This window comes from Scomber scombrus, chromosome 3 (assembly GCF_963691925.1).
Source record: "Scomber scombrus chromosome 3, fScoSco1.1, whole genome shotgun sequence".
Taxonomy (NCBI): Eukaryota; Metazoa; Chordata; class Actinopteri; order Scombriformes; family Scombridae; genus Scomber; species Scomber scombrus.
In genome coordinates this window covers 19,057,854-19,080,612 of record NC_084972.1, presented here as the reverse complement: position 1 = coordinate 19,080,612, position 22,759 = coordinate 19,057,854, and the positions used below count along the sequence as shown (strand labels likewise).

The window sequence follows — 22,759 nt, the reverse complement described above, 5'->3', positions numbered from 1 at the left end:
TCATTCATCCAGTAATGTGAGTAGTCTGTGACTGAGGAAGGCTAACAGCTTACCTCTTTCACTTCAGGGTTACTACAGGAGTAATGAGTTCATTGTTACCCAGCATCCTTTGCCCCACACCACAACAGACTTCTGGAGGATGATTTGGGACCATAACGCTCAAATTATTGTCATGTTGCCTGATAACCAGGGCCTGGTACGTAGCCTTTAAACATAATAACTCTATTGTGTTTTTTATCTTTCTTTTTCATCCAAATAAATGAAACAAAAATTGGTGTAAAGTTTAATTTATAAGGTACCTGCAGCATACTGTGTTTGACTTGTCTCCATTTCTATGCAGGCTGAGGATGAATTTGTTTACTGGCCTAGTCGGGAAGAGGCCATGAACTGCATAGCCTTCACTGTCACACTCATCAGTAAGGACAGACTGTGCCTCTCCAATGAGGAGCAGATCATCATCCATGACTTCATCCTAGAGGCCACACAGGTACTCAGACGTCCGTCTCACTCCATAAGCATCTCGAGTCAGCAGTGTTTGATTAGTATGAGAAGTAGAATCTCAATGAAGAATTACATTACATTATGTCATGTATAGTGACATTCCTCTCTCCTGTGTGTGTGACAGGACGATTACGTTCTGGAGGTGAGACATTTTCAGTGCCCTAAATGGCCCAACCCCGACGCTCCTCTCAGCAGCGCCTTCGAGCTCATCAGCGTCATCAAAGAGGAGGCAATGACTCGAGATGGCCCCACCATTGTGCATGACGAGTAAGTTTGTGTTTTGTTGTCTGTAAGCACAGAGAAAGTATATAGTATTAGTAAGTGTAAACACACACTAAAGGTGTCTAGTAACATTTTTGAGCTCATAAAGAAGTCTGTTCTCTTTATGGTTGAATGTGCAAGAACATGATCCACAGTGAATTATTCAAAAGTCCCAGTGATGGGTAGTAATTATTCTTTTTAGTGCTACACTATGCCCAACCAATAGCCACATTTAAAGAAGACATATCGTGTGTTTTGGGATGGGCAAGTCAAAAACATTTTGTTTGCAAAATTACCTTTACTTCCTCCTCATGATGACATCAGATTGTTTGCACACGCCCACAAATGGTCGTCACCTCTGTAGCCTATGTTGCTAAGGTTTGATTGTGTTGTCCACGCACCCAAACATGTATGAATGTATTTGAGAATTTTCCGTTTTGAGTAAAGAACAAGAAAAAGAAGTGAAATCCTACTACTATCATTTACGTATAGGGGCCTTAAAGAGACATGTGCCAAAATGGCCAGTTTCATACAGAGGTTGAACTGACAGTCTGTGTAAAGAGTCGATATAATATAAACAAGGAGATTTTTGAATAGTAAATCATGCAAACATATACCAGTAGAGTCCCAGAATATAAATATAGATGTGGAAATACGCATGAAATGCCCCCTGTTGTAAGAGAATCCTGAATGTTTAATTGCCTTTGATCTGTCCTTGTTAAACTGTAGTGTTTACACCAGCAGGGATGAAAATAAGCCAAAGAGTGCGCTCCATGGTTTAGATGTTGAAAGTCCTTTTGTGTGTGACGGCACTGAGAATCTACAGGCGACTACCAAGATAAACAAAAACACCACTCTTAGTCCCTTTAAAACCAGACAACCATATCAGCTTCCCCATTTGTCCCCAGCTGATGTGCCACCAGCACCTCAACTGCTTTTAGACAAAACATCAGCGAGATGAAAAGTCTTTATCACTAAAAGTCCTGACTGTCGGTCAGAGACCGCATAACAGCCTGCATATGTCACCCCACCCATTTATACCAGATGCTAGCATGATGGTGTGTTCATTTCTAAAAGCCAGAATTTGTATGGAAGCAGTTACTTCCCTTTTCGTTGTAGTGTTTTTTACTGCCTGCAAGTCCATTATATAATGACAAGATGCAGGCTCTAAAACTACACATGCAGGTGAGTAGTACTGATAGAGTGAATATTTCGGAGGTGTGATGTAGAATAGTTTGAGCGTGAACAGGAAGGCAGACAGATTCTGCAGAGCTGATTTTGAACATCTCCTCACAGGTACGGAGGAGTGTCAGCAGGAATGCTTTGTGGTCTCACCACACTGTCTCAGCAGCTGGAGAATGAGGGGGTCGTTGACATCTATCAGGTGGCAAAGATGGTCAATCTCATGAGGCCGGGAGTCTTCACTGATATAGTAAGATCATAATATTTGAACATAACAACTGAGTCACTTTTCAATTTTGGACACTAGAGGCAGAAAATACACACATACACAACAGTTTTAACAACAGTTGTTAAGACATGTTGGCTCCAAGTGAATGCTAATGTTGCTTTATATTTGCCAGATGTGTGCTGTGTTTTTATCTTCCTATTGGTGATATTGTTGGCCAATATGAACTAATCAAAAATATACTAGTATTGGCATGATTGTCAGCTGGTGAGAAACAAAAAGTATATGCCAAAAATGCATTTGTTTGAGGCACTTTAGAAATGGTGCCTCCATTTATCCACCAGAGAGCACTAACAAATGTATTTTTTTATCACTGTACAATGTTCTGCTCTGTGTCTTTGTCTCTGTTTTTTATAGTGTTTTTAATCAATATTTTTTGAATAACAATGTATCACATGACAATGTGTAATGCTCATAGTGATGAACCAACAGTGAATTATCACCTGACTCTGCAGCTCCCCTTTGCTTTACAGTGAGTTTCAGCTCATTGTTTAGCTGTCTGGCTGCAACTTTACAGTTTTGGTTCACTCTCAGCACTCTCATAGAGTCATTTTCAGACTCAGCAAGTTCTTTTTCTTCACAGAAAAAGCTCTGAAACCCTACTGTACTCTACCTACTCAGCACCAAGCAGCAGACACAGTTAGTGACTAGCTGGTGGAGCCCCTAGCAGTTAAAGAGCCAGATATTTCCCAAGAGACCATAAACAGTTAAAAGAGAGTCAGTATTGAACTGGGTATCGACAACAACTCCAAATGAATGATAATGTTTGTTACTGCTCTGTAGATGTAAATAACCAACTGCTTATTACCAACTTTGCCATATCAACATAAAAGCTAAAGATACTGTATATCAGTATTGTTCACAACTTGTTTCCACTGCCAAAAAAAATCAGTTAATGCAAGTTGGATTTATTATTGTTTTTTTTGTAAACATATCAGATGATGAATTGTTTTCCTTTTAGCTTTGTCTTAGCTGTTAAACCTTGACATTTGGTTCTGTGTCAGTACCTGTGTGGCTCTAAAAACAAACAAACAATGAATTAAAAGAGGCTTAAAAGCGCCACCGAGGTAGGCGATCATTCTTTTTGGTTTGTGACTACAAGCAACCTCTTACACACTCCGGTCATTTTATTTAGTTTTAGCAATATTGATTAATGCAGTTTGCAAATAAATGTCTTTCACAGTTTTCAGAGGATGTGATCATCTTGACCTGTTGTGTGTTTGTGTTTATGTACACAGGAGCAGTACCAGTATCTTTACAAAGCCATGCTCAGCCTCGTCGGTAACAGAGAGTGTGGCCTGAGCCCCATGCACATGGACACTAATGGGGTGGTGGTGATCGCAGACGAGTCGGACCCTGCAGAGAGCATGGAGTCACTCGTCTGAGGACATTCTTACAGGCACTTAATTTGTAAAAAAAGAAAAAACATCTGAGAACTTTTCTGAGGCCTTTTTTGCCAGACTATTGATTAAATGAATAACCTTATTACTTTTTATACTGATAAAAGTTTTTTGATATTTATGTTTTTGTTCTTTATTTCTTGTCTTAAATGTTATCCTGCTGAGCGTTTGCACCTGTTTTAAGTTGACGTGAGGAAAAAGCAGCTCTGTCCAGTTTGCACTATACTATCAGTGTTACTGCCTAAAATCCAGTGAGTGAAACTCTATCACCGTTAAATCCCGGCAACATGACACAGCTGGGATCTTGGACTCGCAATGAGACATACCTGAAGCATGAAGACCAGGATGAGTTAAGGCGATCCACTCCCATGAATGTCTCAAAAACAAAAAAACATCACATCACAACGTAGCCCAGCATGTCACATTATGTCACTTTGTCACCTTGATCAAATTAACTTGTGAGGCTCCCCTTCACATGGGCGACGCTCTTAATCATGTGTGAAAAGACTATTATTACCTGCCTAATATTCATATACTGTCCAAATATCTCACTGCTGTCTTGTAAAATGTACTTATGGCTTTTGTTAACGTGTGTTACAACATCTAATGTGAACATTTATTATTGCTTTTTACAGGGATTCATATTGTTATATTGTTTTGTAATATATATTATCTCCTTATTAACCAGCCATTGTTTATTTTCTTTTTTTTTTTTTTCTTTTTTTTTATTCAGTACTTTTGCTTATTTGTCCACTGGCCTTGTTGTAGAGATTGTGTAGGTTTTCATGAAAAGTCTACAATGCTCCATTTGTGTTTTTTTGTTGTTGTTTTTTTTCATTTTGAAGCATTTTTACACAGCTTTTCTAACCTCAATTGTCAAAGCTCAACTGATAACAAATGTTATACTGTAGGTATTCATGTTGACACAACACATTGCCTACAAAACATGTTCACCCCCTCAAACTGTCATGCTTTATTTATTGTAAAACATCAACAATCAAAGTGGATGTCATTATGACATATTCTTACACTGATGAATAGAAAAACTATTTTAATGTCAAAGTGAAAACAAATTTCCTCAGATGTATTCAAATTATGTTGAAATATGAAATACAGAATTGAAACTGCAGCCTTGAGACGACGAGGAAGTCTGTATTAGCTTTGTACAACATCAACCTTTTTATAGACACATTCCTGTGCAGTTTTGGCATCATATTTGGGTTTATATTTGTTTTGATGGTAAATAAATCTCCCAGTCGTCTCGCACACCACACCTCCTCTAACTTGCCTTTGCATGTAAATACATTTATTTTAGTCTCCCCGTTCACAGGGGCCAGCTGCAGGGAAGCATCCTCATCGATGATGCTGTACCACCAGGCTTCATGGTGGGGATGTTTCTGGCTTTGGCTAACACTCAATATAAATCATAAAACTTTCCACTGTGTTGCAGAGACTCCCAATTGCTTTCATCTGAGTTTTTCACGAGAGGCTGTCTCTTTGCCACTCACCCAGAGCTACAAGTGGGCAACATCTCCTGTAGACATCACCCTGCAGCTCCTTCAGTTAGCAGCCTCTTCTCACACTCAGTTTTTGAGGACCAACTCCTCTAGTCGGATTAACTTTCTCCATTTTTATGATAATTTTAGGAATATTCAGTGCCTTGAAATTTTACTTTTATCCTTCGCTTTTCTTCGATTTGTTTCAAATATTTATCTGGTTTTATGATATAGTTTTTAGCGAGAAAAAATTATGGGTGTGTTTGTCCGAAAATCACCTTAATTTCACACAGGTGATCTCCATTCGCCTTATTATAAAAAGAGATGCAGCAGTGGTTTGATCTCAATGAAATATGGGCAATCCTTGATTTATTTACCTATACAGTTTATATCAGTTTATAGAAAGCAGTTTTCACTTTGACATTAAAGGGTCTTTTTCTGATGATCGGTCTTAAAAACGTGTCCACTGTGATTCCAAGTTTCATAAAACATGAAAAGGTTCAGAGGGAGGTGAACATTTTTTGAAGGCAGTGTAGTTTCTTTTTTTGGGGGGTGGGGTGCGAGGGAGGGGGTTTATGCTTTATTTGTAACCAAAGATGTGGTTCCAGTTTGCAACATGTAAGTGGTTTATTCTGAGATCTATTTAATCAACTAGAGTTTAAATCAAAGCTGTTAAATCTTGCAGTTCAGACTTCCAGTATCAAAGGTGTGAATTTAACAACAGTTAAGCATGTTTCTGTTTTAGCCTCAGGAACTCACCTTAGATAATCAGAGTACATGATGCTTTCCTCACATTAGACAATACGATTTCAATTCAGACTGTAAATGATATTTTATTTGGGCTGATATTCTGTCTCTGTTTTATGGCTATAATTACAAGCCCTTTTCAACCCTGAACATCCCTCTCTCTTGATTGATTTATGTGTATACTCATAGTGTATGCTCTGGTGAAAAGTTTTTTGTTTTTTTTCCTTCTGTGAACACCCGCTTCTCTGTCAAAGAGGAGTTTGCTACATACACAGAGGGGGGGAAAATTCTCCAACATTTGGAGAAAAGTCCAGATTTCAGATCACTTCAATCCGCAACAAAAATCTTTTTTTTTGCAGCAACTGTTTTTGATTGTGTTCCTTTTATGAATGCCATCATTACTGTATGGCTGCTTGATATTGTCCATGCTCATTTAAAACACCAGGGCAGTAGCTGCTCATACTGACTTCAAAAGACAAAGGTCTTTAACCAAACCTTTGTGATCATAGAAGTTTATATTTTCATACAGAGATTTGGTTTGTAAAGTGCCCTGTAACAGATTGTGCTTTTGTGGAAAATTTATTATTCAAATCTACACAACAAAGCCCCGACATCCACAGTCATTTCTACCCCTCTGAGGTCCATGCTGATATTTGACCAGATTTTCCAGACGTTTGCTTAATGGTCCAGAGATCCAGTGTGTTAGCCTAAGTGCATTATAGGCAGGTTGGAAGTTAAGTCTATTTTGTAACTTGTAGGGCAGGTTCACAGTTGTTCAAGTCTGTCTTTAAACAACAGTCAGGCCCCCAAATGAATATTGACAAGTGTTTTGTCTTCTGTTTCTTCTGTGCAAAAATGTATTTAAAATTACCAAATTAGTCAAATCAAGTAGATCTTCCAAAGTTAAGGTCTTGTTACAATCCTTCCACAATAGTTGAATAGGAAAACACTATCAAGATGGAAAGAGGGATTGTTTTAATTACAGGACTAACTGTGGGAAATGTCTACTTGTTTATGACTGATTCATATCATGAGCTTCATATCATCTCCAGAGAAATGTTTTTTGGTCAAATGAGGACTGTGGATTATTTTGTCCCACGTCACTTACACTGAAAGTGCAGTATGAAAGGATTTATTAATGGGCAGTATGAACAAGAGGAATGAACAACAACTATCAACCAATGTTCACTTTGATTCCAGACTGTTGTTTTAGGAGAAAACTGAAAAAATGTGAACCTGTCCTTTGAGCCTATTTTGTAACTTAAAAATGAATAAAATGGTTTTGCCCATCATATCACATGTTTATATGATGGTATCAAAGCAGTATATTCCTATGATGCTGTTATACCATATTATAGTGTAATTGTGTTATTTAATAGGTATATTGTATTGCTATACATGAAATAAAGTCTGGGTTTGGATGCACTGCATCCTTGTATTACATGAAATTACTGATGGATGAGTTTTGATTTGAAGCGAATAATGATCCTGTTCGTCCCTGTCACACCTTGCTGCCAGTCAGCAGACAGTTAAAGGTGTGTATGATTATGTGTCAGGTGGACGAGCAGCTAGTAAACATGACAACGGATGTACATGTACAATAATTTTTATTTAGAGGCCACAGCTCTTGCATATTACAACTGTTGGCTTTCATAAGGCAAAAGCAAGAATGAATCCACCAGCTAATTCACACAGAAAACAGAAAGCAATTGGGGAGGGTGGGAACCCACAGGCATGCAGCGATGGCTCAGAATGCAATGTACAGCATTTTATATTTATATATATATTTATATAATATATACAAAACAACAGTGAGACCCAAACAAATGCCAGACATCTCATTCTACACAATTACAGAACAAAGACAGACCAACTTTTTTTTTTTTTAATAAAAAAAAATATTTTTGCTCTTTTCTCTGTAAAAGTGCAACTCAATTAAAATAGAACCTATTTCAAGGCCTTTTAATGTTGAAATAAAAATAGAATCTCCGAGTTATCAAAATGGAGCTATGAGAATATTGCATCTCTAGAATACCCTCTCATTGAAGTTCAAAGATTCCCATTGAACCATGTCTAATTAGTAATTGAGATGAGATCACATAGCATTGACACATGATAAAAATGCAGGTCTAGACTTACTGCTGTGTTACAACAGTGAGTAGACAACAGTTTATCTGTAACAGCCGTAAACAAATACAGAGGTTTATTTTCAGTTTGAAGCAGTTGGCATTCACTTAAAAACAGACAAGACAAATAAAAGGGTCCACACACTCATCATCACGACAATGTACCATTAATGAATGTAGAATACGACAAAGAAGCGCCATATAGGTTTGCATTGGACAGGGACACACCTATTAATCTCACTCAACATTGTCAAACAAATGGTTCTCCATATTGCTTAGTAACACATAGAAATGAATTTAGAAATGAATGAATCAAAGATAGGTGCTATCTTTATCATGACACAGCTAAACTGCCAATCATGGTTATTTTTTAAACATTTTTATTTTTGAGTTTCCTCAGTATAAGTACTATTTTAATAGTTAATAGTTCCTTCATAGGCATTTCGAGCTGACAAAGAGGTCCTAGAGTGGCTATCTGAGTTGGTACATGCATCGGTAACCAGGCTAAAGTCAAAAGTGTGAAAGGGGGGTTGGGGTGAGGGGTTTAGGGGCAGGGTTGGAGTGTCAGTGCACAGGCTCTAGTCATCCTCTTCATCCTCCTCGTCACTGTCCTTCATGGAAATGCCCTGCATGCCTCCTTCCCTCACCGAAGCAGTGGCCTCTTCCAAAGTCAGCCTGTTGCGCACCGTGTCGTACATCTTACTGTTAAGGGTGGAGTCGAGTACACCCTGCAGGCGGAAGTCCCTGTACTTTTTCTGCAGAGGAGGAGCGATACAGTACTCTATATCAGCATGGTTGTCTCTGTGTGGACGCAAAGCATTCTGGGCATTTGTCTGAACATGTTACCTTTGTAATCCTGATGAGAATCTTAAGCTGGTAGACATGCAGCTGCTGATCCATGCGCTCAGTGAGCCAGGTCCCCAAAAGGTTCATGGTGGCAGTGTACCATTGCTGAAACACATAAACACAACACTCTCCAGCAAAACACACACTCACACACATACTCAGGACATCGTAACGTAAAACTAACCCCGAAGACAAACAGAAAGAGCTACGACTAAACACAGACAATAACGTTAAGTTTCAAGCACCCCCTTGTGTGTTTTTAAGTATCACTTCAATAAAAACCTGGCAGGTTTATACATGAGAGGCTACGTTTCATTTCACCCACGTGTACCGTGCCTATACGAGTTAGTGAGGATTAATATTGAGTCTCTATTCCCATTCACAAGACAAACATTCTCAGAATCTGCAACCAATGAAAGGTAAGTAGATGCTGTATTCATTTAAGAATAAAGAAATGTTTCAGATAAATATTTTTAAAAACAGCTAAAATGAGTTACTTACACTATATGCTTGTTTCAACTGTTTCTTTTTATCATGCATTTTAAGCTCATACCACTCAGATTGCCTTTTGTCTCAATCTAGTCTTTTTAAAGCCCCTGAAAACTTAGTTTTGCATCTTAAATGTTCAGGACTAAATTAGCCACAATCTAATTTAAAGTTTGGAAGATACTTGGGTGTTCTTTATTGAGCGTTAGAGGTGCTGGCAGGCAGATTTTGTTATTTCTGGACATAGCCAAGCCAGCAGTTTCCTCCTGTGTCTACTCTTTCTGCTAAGCTAAGCTAATTGGCTGTTGGCTCCAGCTACATATTTAGCGTACAGAAATGAGAGTGGTATTGATTTTCTCATCTATCTTCCAACAAAAATGTCAAACTATTACTTAAATGTAGTGCTGCATCACTCACGGTGAGACGCTGATTTGGAAAAATAGGTTTTCAGGGCCTTTAAATTAATTAAACATAGAGGCTCACCTACTTATACTTTGCATTACTTACTTCATAAGATATTTAAGTATTAAGGATGGAAACTGGTCCAGTTACATCTTTTACATAATTTCTTACATAATGACAAACTGAATCTAATTAAATTATATGCAAAATCTACCAAAGTAAGTTTGAAACTTTGCTGAATTTGGGACTCACTGTTTGTTTCAGTAAACGTTCCCAAACACAAAAACACAAAGACACACGCCACAAGTTTGACACCCACACACACAAACTGCATTTATAGCACTCTGAAGAGCTGAAAAGAATCATTTTAGAGGAGTACTGATACTACTACTCCATGAAGAAAGTAATACACCAGAGGGAAGACATAAAGCATTGACAGATTTATCTGTCTCGAACTGTAATTACCCTTTGAAATACTAAAAGAATATTCTCCAAGTCAATATATTGTAAGCCCTGCATGGCCCATCAGTTACTGAAGGCAGTTACTTAGCCTTTATTTGTAATTTATTCTAGCCGAAATGCGAGTTGCATTTAAAACACCCTACACTGCAGATATGAAACTACTACAGGGAATTAAAATTATGGTTTTGACAAGAGTTCATTAGCAAAAGAAAAATAGAATGAAAGTGAGTAAATGGTTAGCAGGCAGGGAGCAGTGGTGCTATTTTCTTGTACCTTTTTCTCTACTTTGTTTGAGTTGTGGTTTCCCAGACTGTATAAATCTCAAGTTACAAGAGAACAGCACCCACGTTGAATAGAAACAGTCGTCATACCTCCAATATCAAGAAAATAAGTCAACTTTAAACATGTGAGCAGGCAGGAACGCAGAAAAGTCCAAATTAGAGGTGTGAGGATGTAATTGTTTTTTTGGTTATTGAGCTTTTGGCTTTAGTCAAGGGTTTTTTTTAGAATAAAATTAGCTGAATGGTTGAAAAGGTTGAGGCCGGATATGCAGATGCCTGTCCACTTCACAGTCGAGTTGAGCGTGCAGTGCATGCAGACCTCGCAGGTGGGTGGGTGGCAGAGTACGTGCTAAGGAAGACTGCTCTATGTGCAAATGAGGCAGAACTCTGAGAAAGAGGGTCATGCTAGAAGATGTACACAGGAAGATTATTTGACTCTAAAATCATGCCAACCAACATAATGTGATAAAACAACGCAACGCAACACTAGAGATAAGTGCCACTTTTTGAATTAGAGGAGGCAGCAGGAATGGTGTTAATCAGAAAAAGAGGAAGATAAAAAGGATTGAAATTAATTAGTGAAAGAAAGAGAGATAAAGTAGAGGCTGTGCAACAATTAGGTTTTTCACATGGCATGCAAATGAATTGATGGAAATGTGTTCAAATGAAAGGGAAAAACATTGATATTCTTGGACCTGACGAAATTTTTAAAAATGTTGCTAAAACTGAAGCTTTCACAGCCTGAAGAAATCTTCTGAATATTTTAACATGACAGTGCTGAGTAGGATTTCGGTGCACTTCGGGGCCACACAGAGGACACAAGGGGGAAAGTCCAAGCTATACAAACTGACGACACAGGAGAGGAGACAAAGGGAGCCAGTGTGGACCTCAAAGACAAAAGCAGACTCACTTCACAACAGCATTACACCCTAACAAAATAATTAAAATCATATTTATCTAACACAAAACTCTCATTTCTATAGCCAACACAAAAATATAAAACCAAACAGAGACTTTGGAGTATATCTCGGACATAAAAATTCACATCACTGCCTTATAATATTGAGACTCTGTCAGACACGCAAAGCTGTCACACACCTCTAGAGACACTGGTCTGTACAAATAGTTTCTGAATGACATGAAACACACACATCACAGCATTATGTGTCGTTCAAATCACACATGGAGGACACATTACTGTCAATGTATCCCATTAGGATTATGTTTGTGTAAGACAGTGCTCTCGTCACCCTCTGACACACTGGTTCCCAACCTTTGTTGCTTGTTAGGTTGTATTTATCTGTGAGTTTTGAGCAGTTTAATCACAGAGCAATGTTCTCTTCTCAGATCGCTTCCTCTTAATAATTTTCTTGCAGGCTGTTGTACCAGCTATGTATAAGTTCAAATGTTAATTTGTTTCACCTTACATGTTTGTTACAAAGAGAAGATAGAAATTACACTACTTCTAAACAGGCATCAGTCACTTCTTAATAAAGAGCAAGGGGGTGGTTTTTTCCAACATTTTCAGATCATTTGGCTGTGAAAGATGTAATTAGAAGTGGGTCTCTGTATTGTTTGTATCATTTGGGCACTAGCATATGATACACAGTCCTGGGTGTAAACATTACACGATTTAGGAGGACAATGTCTAGTTTAGTGTGTATCTCGTCACAATGTAAAAGTTATTGTTGATTTTACACACACACGTTAAACTGGTGCAACAGGCTGCTGAAGAGATATTTCATAGAATAAGCAAAAAAATTAGAAAATGTGAAAAAAATAACATATTTTGGGCAGTAGAAATGTTATTCTTCTTCTTTCCAGATTCATCCTACAACCTTGAGGTTTCCTGATCTCCAGGTTGGGAACCACTGCTCTGACCGAGAAAGGGTAAATGACATGTCAGCCTTTGAGTTTGACATCATTAGGTCACCCTGACACATCCAGCAGTGCATCTTTTACCCAACTGCATGGGTGATTCACTGTGGACTGAGGCCAAGAGGGCTGAGTGTCATTCATTCACTAGGTTGACATGTGTCATGTGGAAAGTATCTGAAAGCATAGATCAGGGGTGAGCTAAACAATATAAGTTTTGTGCTAGCATATGATCACTATGGATACTTATGTTCTTTCCAGAGAGCACTGCTTTAGATAATCCTTTTTTGAGGATGCTTTTATGGACCCTTTGTAAATAAAAGTTTCCTTTTTTTAATACACAAAGGCCCAAAAGCACTGTGGCAATGCACACCAGAATGCAGAGGGCAGCAGCTAAGGTTCAGAGAGAAGAGAGACAGAGAAAAAAGAAAAGAGCCAAAAGAAAAAAAAAGATCAGAAAAGCCTCTTCTGCTGGGCTGAAATACATTCCCTGCTCTCAAAATGGGACTTATCCCTCTCTGCCCTGTTGTTTTGCCACATTCTGAAAGGCCCCTCCCTTCTTGTGAGGAGGAGACGGCATCTTACTTACATCAAATAACCTTTCTATATACACCTCCTCATTGACCTTATCACGAAGTATATCCTGAGAGTGGCGCACAAAGGTCACATAGCCATCGGCCACGTCCATTCCAGGCTTCTGTAAAACAGAAACAGAAAAGGGTCGGAGGAGAACAACAGCCAAATACTGGTGGTATCACAAATGACCATAATCAGAAAGGTCGATGATTAAAAAGTCACAGTACTTTGTTCAAATGTATCTGGTAAACAGATGGCTAGCATGTCATTTTACTTACAGGGACATCCACATATTTTGAGGCAGCTTTCACCTGAAATCAGAGCAAATTTAAATTTTCAGTCAGTTCAAGAACAAAGAGGAAGTGAGGGGCTGAAGACGAAAAATAAATGTTATCTCACCGTGAATGACAGGAACGAGGAAAAAAGGGTGCCTTCATCATATCTGGAAATCTTAGCCAGCACTCCCTCCAGAATGGCCACAAACTGGGAAAGAAGGGAAATACCAGGATTAATATACAATTTAGAAATTACAACTTAAACATTCAAATTCTGGGATTTTACACTCTCTTGAACAGTCCCACCCAGAGTCCCACCTTTGCAACCAGAAGCTGGATCATGTCCTTCACACTTTCCTCAATCAGTTCGTCAATTTGGGTGTGGTACTGTTTCTGCAAAAATGTGGAGAATTTTTAACAAAAATATCAATTAAACATCCTGTTTTTGCTGCAATTTAGAAAATGTGTTGTTTTTTTTCAACATGCAGTCACTGTCACAGTTTAATTTCTACCTCTTGGCCCATCTCCATTGCGCACAATTTAGCTGATTGGTCCTTGGCATCTACCATCACATTGAACATGGTGCATAGTGTTGGAGAAATGCGGAAATCTGTGGTCTTGCTGCTCTTTGTCAGCTTGGACTCAAATGCCATCCGAGTGCTGCAAGACAAGTAAAATATTTATATGCACTATAATATAAAAAATGCAAGAAAGTCTTCATTGTCAACACTGGTGTCTCTAAGCACTTCTGTTTTCTTTACATGCATATGCACATACACCCAAACAAACACATACCGCTTGACGCAGTTCTCGATCATGTTGCTCGACATTAGCTGCATGCGACTCTCGAGGTGTTTGGCAAACTCATCCTCAGGCCAGTGCAGGTCCCTGATGAAAGTCTGGAGGGCATCCAGCTTCCAGAAGAGGTCCTCTGATGTCCCAGAGCCATTACTAATATCGACCCAAACACACACACACACACACATACACACACACACACACACACACACACACACACACACACACACACACACACACAGTTAAGAAGATTATACGCGGGTGGGAGGGTTTGAGGGGGGTGTTGTGGCAGATGCAGAGAAGGATGCTGTTCCTCTACACCTAAGCACAGTCAAATTTTACTCCGACCATGCACTGACCATTCCGTCCCAATGTCTGTCTCAATTCCTGTGTGCGCAGGCGTTTGGAAACAGTCAGTGCATGGTTGAACAGGAGCGGGCAGGGTTTACTGTAACAAATCAATAACCATGCTGTACAGTATGGTTATTGACTAGGATGTGAAGTTGCCACATGCAGGTAAAAGTCATTGCAGATACAGCATCTAATCACACTATGTCAAGACAAAATGGAATGGAGAAGTGAGGGAGGGCATGTAAAAAAAAAAAATTTAAAAAAAGCATTTATGGTCAGATTCTACAAAAAAAGGAAAAAGCGAATTGACATCTTTCATCACAGGCCCTCTCTCAACATCCATGTCCCCAGGCTATTGGGGCACCTGGAAGGATTACCAAACAAACCATGCAGACCTTTAGGGCATCCTGATTATAGCTCATTGGGAATGTGCTGCAGGAAGGATGTAAGGTTGAGAGGAGAGGTGATATAACAGAGAGCCGCATGTCTGAACACCAGCTACCCAGCAGTCTCTGTACTATCATCTCCTATCCAACCCAGCATCTAACCTCCCAATCAGACTACTGGCGGGTGGTCAAGGTCATAGATGAACCTACGACCATAAACCATCTACAGTATGCTAAAAACCACTAAAGCAAATGTCTGTGGACTCTGTGGAGATACATCTTTTGTAGAGCTGGATATTGCAAATGTTTTCAGCACATATTGTTTGACATACTGTTTTCTGCACAGTAAATCCCCAAATAGCATCAGAGCATTACAGTGTATATATATGCATATATATATATATATATATATGATTTTTTTAGTCCTGTATCTCCACACCTCAGCTCAACAGCATGCATGTTGAGATAAATGAGGGCATTTCAGCTTCTCATTTCAGAAAGGAGAACCTTCTCTAGCACTTCTCAGAGTGCCCTTGGCATGAACATGAACAGTATCGACACACAAGACAACAAAAATATCTTAAATTGTAATGTCTCATTGGAGCCACACAGGGATGAATTCTGTTTTGCTGTATTTAAAAAATATATATATATATATTTAATGTCTAAGGGCATCTTCATACCAAGGCAGTCTCTGTTTGCTCAATAAATCTAAAGTGAACTAGTTGAATACACACTCAGAGTCATATATAGCAGCCATCCATGACGGGGTAGAAAAGCTAGGCATTTGTGGAAGGTTAACTGATAGTCCTGCTACTGGCACTGGCAGATTTGGTACTTTGGGAATTTGGAGGTTCACATTTGGTAGATTCACATTGGGCAGATTACTTGTTAAACTCCTGCAGAAAAAGACAGACAAAAAGAAAAAAAGAATCCATAACAGTGATGTGGGAGCTGTAGAAAGCCATGTAACACTCATCATAAAAGTAACGTAAAATCTGAAAGTAGGTGAAGACAGAAATGTACAGTAGCAGACATAAAAACAAGACGGTAATTGTCAAAGACACACATTATATGAAAAAACCCACAGAGTAAAGTGGGCTGGACTCAGGATGCACACATATACTGTATTAAATGTAGCGAGAGAGGAGAAGCAACATAATACTCAAAAAATACACACAAATAAAAACAAATTATTTTACCTTAACAAATCTTTTATATAATCTTCGAAATAAACAAAATGCAAAAGCACAACGGTGAGAGCCACAACAATAAATTATAACAGCAACATAACAGACTGAAGGCCTTAATTTCTGGCAACATGTCAAAGCACACATTATGAAGGTTAGTTCACAAAACGAGACAACAGAAATATTAGGTGTTGCCCTGACCCTACTGTGTCAGAGCACAATTGTTAAGAAACATACATTAGTCAAAGAAGGCTAAAGCTATTTTCTGAATAAATAACCTATTTCTTTCACAGAAAAAAATAGGTTGTTCAGCCCACTCTTGGCTTATTCTTTACAAGTGAACCTAAAGGAAGCCTGGGTGAACGTTACAGCTGCTCTCCCGGATGTTCAGCCTCCACGTACTCAGTCTGTCATCTGAATACAAAGCCTTGCATCTCCAACCATCCTACAGCTTAGCTAGAAAGACGGAGGCTCCTTACTTTACAGGCTCCCAGGACTCTCGATCAAAGCCCTTGTGAATTGACTGTGCGATGGAGGACTCCATCAGATCCACATATCTAACCACCAGAGGCGCATACAAATCCTGAAGGTGTTTGTGGAACTTTCCATTGCACAGATGATCTATGTAAAGAAAAAAAAGGCATCGACAGAAAAACATCAGTGTCTTTGTTTGATTTCAGAAAAATTCTGGAAATAGCATCAAAATAAACACGATCCCAAGGCTTACAGTCTGCACGGAGGAAGTCGTTGAGCAGTTGGAAGAGGGGGAAACTGTCCCAGCTCTCAGGGGACTGGATCTCCAGTGCGGCGTCCATGTCGATGGCGTAGAGGGCCAGGAAGTTTTCTGCATGCTCCACCATGAGGTCTGTCCACCATGCAAATGCCTAGAGAGACAGTAGGAGGGGAAGCAAACAGCTGAACAGGGATTCCAGCTACTGTAAGACATGAGATGACACAACGAAGAAAGACAAGGAAGGACGGAATAACACACACAACTGAAGCTCATCGGGTCTTAAAAAAGAAAGTCCCGCTGGATTTGGGTCTGTTCAAGTGCAGTATGTTAAAGAATAAGCAATATTCTGTATTTTTGTTAGTGTCAACAAACCCTATGAAATATTTAAAACTAACAATATGTTAATCCATCAATTAGTACTTTCTGACTTCCCTGAAATGCCTGGCTATCACTAGTTTGTACTGAAGAAAACTATTTATTTATTTTTATTTTTTATTTTTGTTAGGATACATTTTCTAAAATAGCTGGGTCATGTAGGATTGTTTTAAGAAAGAGTGTTTAAGAGTGTATTTGTTTGGGAAAATTTTCAGTGGCTGATTTGGTGTGATCGTGAATAATAATATACAACAGCGCCCATGTCCATTGTAATGAAGGAGTATGTCACCAAGTGCAACACTGTGGCTCACTGATGTGTTCTTCATATTTTTTTAACCACAATGTTGGTCAATGGCAAAGAGGAATAAGCTTGGCTGGAAACTTATTTCAATGAGATCTGTTGACAGTAAGAAAAATATAGAAAATTGACAGATCATTTACTTATTTATTGTAAGTTTGCATTTGATGTTTACTGTGGTCTAATTATAGGGGATATTTATCCATGTTAATGACAACTGACAGTCCCATACTGCATGTTCTGTGTGTGTGTGTGTGTGTGTGTGTGTGTGTGTGTGTGTGTGTGTGTGTGTGTGTGTGTGTGTGTGTGTGTGTGTGTGTGTGTGTGTGTGTGTTCCATCACATACTCTGAAATCGAATCCACAGCTCTTATTGACAAGGGACTTGAAGGCGGGATAATTCATAAATTCACTGTGCACATAGCAAAATGATCACACCATAGGGTTGCCTGTTCGTGCCTTATTATATTCATGACAGCATCTATAGATTTGAGGGAAAGGTGTTTTTTATCATGCAGATGTGGAGCTCCCTGCATGCTTTTCTCTCAGACTAAGAGATGTAGGGGTCCACCATTCACATCACTGTCAAACCCATAGCCCACTAGATGTGAATGTGACTCATGCACATTGCCATCTTCGATTAGGCACACCAAAGACTGCAGCACACAGCATCTCTAGCGTTGTAGTGTGTCTGCTCCAATTAGTGACGTACATCTCTGAGATTCAGCTGACCGTTTTCTAGCACAGTCAGGACTTCTTCACCCCTTTGACACCAGGAGTACAGTAGTTGCTTTGCTGGCAGTCTTGGCTTGGCTTATTTGCTTATCATTCAGTTTAACATGTCGCCAAGTTCAATATTGAAAGCTTAATCTTTTCCACATTATGCTGCATGCTTTAATTTTTACAATGTTTTAGTTACTTTCCCATCTGGCTTAACCACCACAATGGCAGTCAAATCAGCTTACTTACCTGTCTACTTACCTGCCCACTCCCAAGATTTAAAAAGCTAGTTCTAGTGTTAGAGAAACAGGCAGCAAATAAAGCTCTTCTCCATCACATTCAAGGAGAGTCTTATTACGGACAGGGGGTTTAAAGGGGAGGAGCGTAACAAGTTTCCAACAGGTAAGGAGAAGGGGAAAATGCTCAAAGGTCGCCAAGCTGAGTGGCCTCCAACCTTTGATAGTGGTTAAGGGACACATACAGGACCCTGAGCTCTATGGCAGCACCAGTGTTCAGCCAGACAGACTAAAGTGCTATATCAATGAAACCGTATCAAGGGCTCAGTCCTGAGGAAGTATACTGGTGCTGAGGAGGGGGAGGGGGCAGACGTGGCATCATCTACTGGACATGCACAGACCATTATGGGAGTTTTGTCATTCAACTTTACTACATACCTCTTTCCCCTGCTTGGACAGTCACCAATCATATGACAGTGAGAACACAGGAAGATGAACAATAATGTATTGTTGAGGCATTTCTTTTATAGGGTTTGTAAACTAAGAGAACAACAGCAGAGAGGGATGGAAGAGGAGAAGCCAGGGAGTAATGCTTGAACAAGTGCGGACTGTGAAATTAATCGTTGGATGGAGGGGAAACAAATGTTTATGGTAGATCAAACTTCAAAGGTTCACATGGAGCATACTTTGGGAAATTTACTGGTTTAGCATGCTTGGAGACAAAGGAAACCTCTATATGGCCCGATGAACATGCTTTATGATCACAATTATGTTGTGCAAGCTACAGTGCCGTTTAAATTTTAAATAAGTCTGCGCTCACTTCCTATTCCTACAAACCCACCCATTGCTACAGTATCTATGAGATCATTCTCTGCCTAGAAGGTGCCTCTTGCCATAGGGGCGCACATGCCAAACAGGGGGATCGTGATGGGGACTGAGGAGGAAAAAGAAATAAAAATACTGTACCGATTGATCTCCAGAACTTGTGACTGCCGCCTGTCAAGCATATTCAGAGAGATACAATAAATCTGCTTCATTTTGCATATTCTAAGATCACATTGGATCACCTTCAGATCTATACAACTGCACATGCTCATCATGCTTTCCTATCCAGTATTTACAGCAGCAAATAGGATGCAATAAGGAAGCTATTTTGTCCCCTAACTACAGCAAAAGGGAAACTTGGTACAATATTAAGAGCACGCAGAAGCCATGAGTAATGTGGATTAGCTTGTTTGACTTTCTGTTTGACTTCCTGCCTTCTGTTTATACTGGACTACCAGCGCTTTCAATTGCTTATGTAATAAGGCAACACTGAGTTAGGTATGAATTGTGATCAGAGGAAAGAACTGCACACATTATATCATTTTCTATCTAATTTACAGTCTCTGCTCAAACATTGCGCTCTGATGCCATGTAGCCGTGGTCTGTCGAACACCAATTAGAGCTTTCCTAAATTAAATTAATCTTTTAAAGGGTTTTTTTCTTGTTGTTGTTGCCCATAGATGAAAGCAGCTTTATTTATAGCAGACTGATAATAAGACTAACTCCCTGCTGTGGGGCGGAGTGAGATAAGAGTGAGAGCATAGAGGAAAAGTGCTTTGAGGAGGAGAGGAGGAGAGGGTTCTCACTCACCTCCGCATGGTGTTCCTGGTTCTGCTGGAGGACCTCTATGACTAACTCCGCCAGGCGAATTGTTTCCTCCAGCTTTTTGGCAGGCGTGACTAAGCGGCCTACGTTCTCTGAGACAAAAGGATGAGGGTGAGGGATGAGTAGTTAGTCAAGCACAGAGAAGGATTCCAGGGGGATGTTTATGACTATTCATTAGATATTTCCTATCTATATTTTAGATTGTTTAATAAAGTATAAACACAGTGCTTACACTGTGATGTTTGCCTATCATATCCCATAACAAGCAAGGGTTTATCCATTTATATTCATTTTGGGCTGCATGACATAAAGCAACAGAGTGATGTTTTTTTTAGGATAATCAAACGTATGTTGGAAGAGTTTCAGGCACAAAAATAGTGGTACTGATATGGACGTGCAATGTGGCATTTAAAACATGCATATATTGAGTAGCGGTACAGAATAAGCCATCTGTATAAGGAGCTGTCGCATGCCGTGGTCAAAAATATTCACAACACCCACTGTAAAAATAATTCATTATTTCTGTTTGAAGTTCTCATGTTTTTCTTCTTGTGCCTACATTTGAATGTTTCAGCTTCACCGTGCGGAATGATGTATATGCAGAGTTTAGCACTAGGAGGCTGTTTTCAAAAAGGAAGTTTCTCTGTGCTCGATTAAAATCTAGTTTTAAATGGTGGGCCTACAAGCAGGGTTTGTTACATCACATATAGTAGTTCGAAGCCATTCCTATATAAATGTAATGTGGAAACCTGAAGCATCAAGTGTACATGCACTGAGAATAGACTTTACAGTGAAGTAGGAGACATCTTAAGTTAGACTTCTGCAAAAAATATAGAAGCATATTCATAGATTATGGAATTTTGAATTAGTAGAAAGAGTAGGAGCCATTGTAACGATTTTAACATGGTAATTACACTTTTTTTGTGGAAAAAACATATCAGACACACATTGTTGTTACATTTCTAACTATGTCATTTTTGGACAATTCGGCACAAATGGGTTTTTTGATAAATGTCATAGAATTTGTGGATAAAAACACTCAAAACTATTTTTACATGTTTAATTTAGGTCCAGTAAATGAGGAATGTCCTTCCTTCCTTATAAATCAGCTACAACATCATTGACTTCAGAGGTTTTCATTGAATATTTTCACAGTGGGATGGTGTTGGATTTGCCATTTACTAAAGGTTTTGCAAGCTAAAAACTGGTTCGGCTTTCATTCACTTATAAATAGCTGTTGACTTTGCTCTATAATTTGTTCCAAATCATTTTCTTGTTCCTTTGCTGACAGCATGATCTGATTAGACAGTTATATGTCATGAGATGAGATTATTCAAGCAGCACAGCTATGTGGAATGATATCATTTGAAGATGGAACTGAATGGCTACACACATCAAAACTCAAAAAACACATACACTTGACATAAAACAGCTTTATTGGCAAATAACCTACAATAGCAGTCTTCTATCTGCTATACTGACATTGTGACTATTATTTTGCTTAGTAATACCATTTTCTGAAATATCTTTCAAGTATTTCTACTAAATTCAAATGAATATCTATTTTGGGGTCATTATTGAAAAACAGATTTAAAGATAGCTTGATCTTCCCCTTTAGGTTTTGTTTTCAAATGGAGTTTGTCAGTAGGGGAAGTCTGAGATACCTAAAGTGCCAAGAAAAGGCTTCGATTATTGTCTTCAGAGAAATTTAATCGACACTAATGGATTAGTGGATTAGGATCACATGGATTAGTTTTACAGTAACTACATATTCTGTGGTCATAATGCGATGTACAGTGAGCTCTCTGAGCAGATGTGAAAAATGTTTGCATCATGGTTTGGTCTAAAAGTGCAGCATCACAGGTCTTTGTTGCTTTATTAGCACCATTAACAAATACAATCATAAAAGTTAAAATGTGTCTGTGAAGTATCTATCAGGGCCTTTAAAATGATAGATACAGTAGCAGCATTTGAACCTATAACACAACTATCTAATGTGTCTGAATACTGTGAAATGTTAAAGGGTCAGTACACCAAAATTACAAGAAACAAAAAACAAACAAACAAGCTAAACAAAATGTTCTGTAATCCCTTGTGGTATCCAGCCATGTAGATACTTTCACTTCAAACAACAATAAATAATCAAAGTTATCTGCATGACTACATACCATGAAAGTGGGACCATGCTTTTTTGTTTGTTTTGTTACCCACAACTTCAAATAAAATGAACGTTCATATATGATGATATATGACAATACGAAATGCACATATACAGTCCCATTATCAAAAGTATAATCTTTAATGTAAATTATATCAATTTGTAACTGCACTTAATGATACGTGTTATATTAATTACATGTTGCTTATGTCCTTCTTTACTTTTTCACACATAAGCAATGATATAATGTTCTTTTCGTAAGAGATTGTATTGATCTATAATTGATCATTATGTTATGATGTTTTTTTTCATTGTCTTTCCAGCAAACAACCAGATAAATCATCTTTCTGTTAATAATTGATAATTAAAACGTCTGACCATTCTTGAATCATATCTGGACTGACATAAAGCAATACAATCTCCTCAGTATTTATTTCATAAAAAGAGATGCCTGTTTAAAACATGCCAAGACATTTCAGTGTGTATATTATCAGAGTGTATAATATACTATATGGAAGATGTGTTACAGGTAAATTAGCCATTCTGTGCATGCATATGTTCTGTAAATACAATAGATGTATGAGGGAATGAGGGGCAAGTTCTGTGTTTGTGTGTGTGCTGTGGCTAAACCACAAGCTAAACATGGGTTCACCTGGATCCTTTT

General features: G+C 38.7%; 2 protein-coding genes across 10 annotated transcripts in view; one reads left to right on the top strand and one right to left on the bottom strand.

The window, feature by feature from the left end:
- ca16b (carbonic anhydrase XVI b) overlaps nt 1-7,314 on the top strand; it is a 113,368-nt gene extending 106,054 nt beyond the window's left edge. The window contains exons 25-29 of the mRNA XM_062415420.1: nt 68-196; nt 341-487; nt 626-768; nt 2,059-2,194; nt 3,469-7,314. Coding sequence (XP_062271404.1) covers nt 68-196; nt 341-487; nt 626-768; nt 2,059-2,194; nt 3,469-3,615 — 702 coding nt within the window. The 3' untranslated portion in view covers nt 3,616-7,314. The remainder of the gene's footprint in view (nt 1-67; nt 197-340; nt 488-625; nt 769-2,058; nt 2,195-3,468) is intronic.
- Nucleotides 7,315-8,577: 1,263 nt separating this feature from the next.
- Nucleotides 8,578-22,759, bottom strand: part of cadpsb (Ca2+-dependent activator protein for secretion b) — a 60,113-nt gene continuing 45,931 nt past the window's right edge. For 3 of the 9 annotated variants that reach the window (XM_062415521.1, XM_062415524.1, XM_062415526.1), the window contains 11 exons: nt 19,923-20,029; nt 16,655-16,811; nt 16,407-16,548; nt 13,998-14,153; nt 13,715-13,862; nt 13,521-13,595; nt 13,327-13,410; nt 13,206-13,238; nt 12,941-13,048; nt 8,846-8,950; nt 8,578-8,754 (listed from right to left, as the gene is read on the bottom strand). In XM_062415521.1, coding sequence (XP_062271505.1) covers nt 8,578-8,754; nt 8,846-8,950; nt 12,941-13,048; nt 13,206-13,238; nt 13,327-13,410; nt 13,521-13,595; nt 13,715-13,862; nt 13,998-14,153; nt 16,407-16,548; nt 16,655-16,811; nt 19,923-20,029 — 1,292 coding nt within the window. Of the gene's footprint in view, nt 8,755-8,845; nt 8,951-12,940; nt 13,049-13,205; nt 13,239-13,326; nt 13,411-13,520; nt 13,596-13,714; nt 13,863-13,997; nt 14,154-15,474; nt 15,637-16,406; nt 16,549-16,654; nt 16,812-18,725; nt 18,735-19,922; nt 20,030-22,759 lie in introns of all 9 variants that reach the window. The other 6 variants (XM_062415518.1, XM_062415520.1, XM_062415523.1 and 3 more) reach the window with 6 other exon arrangements.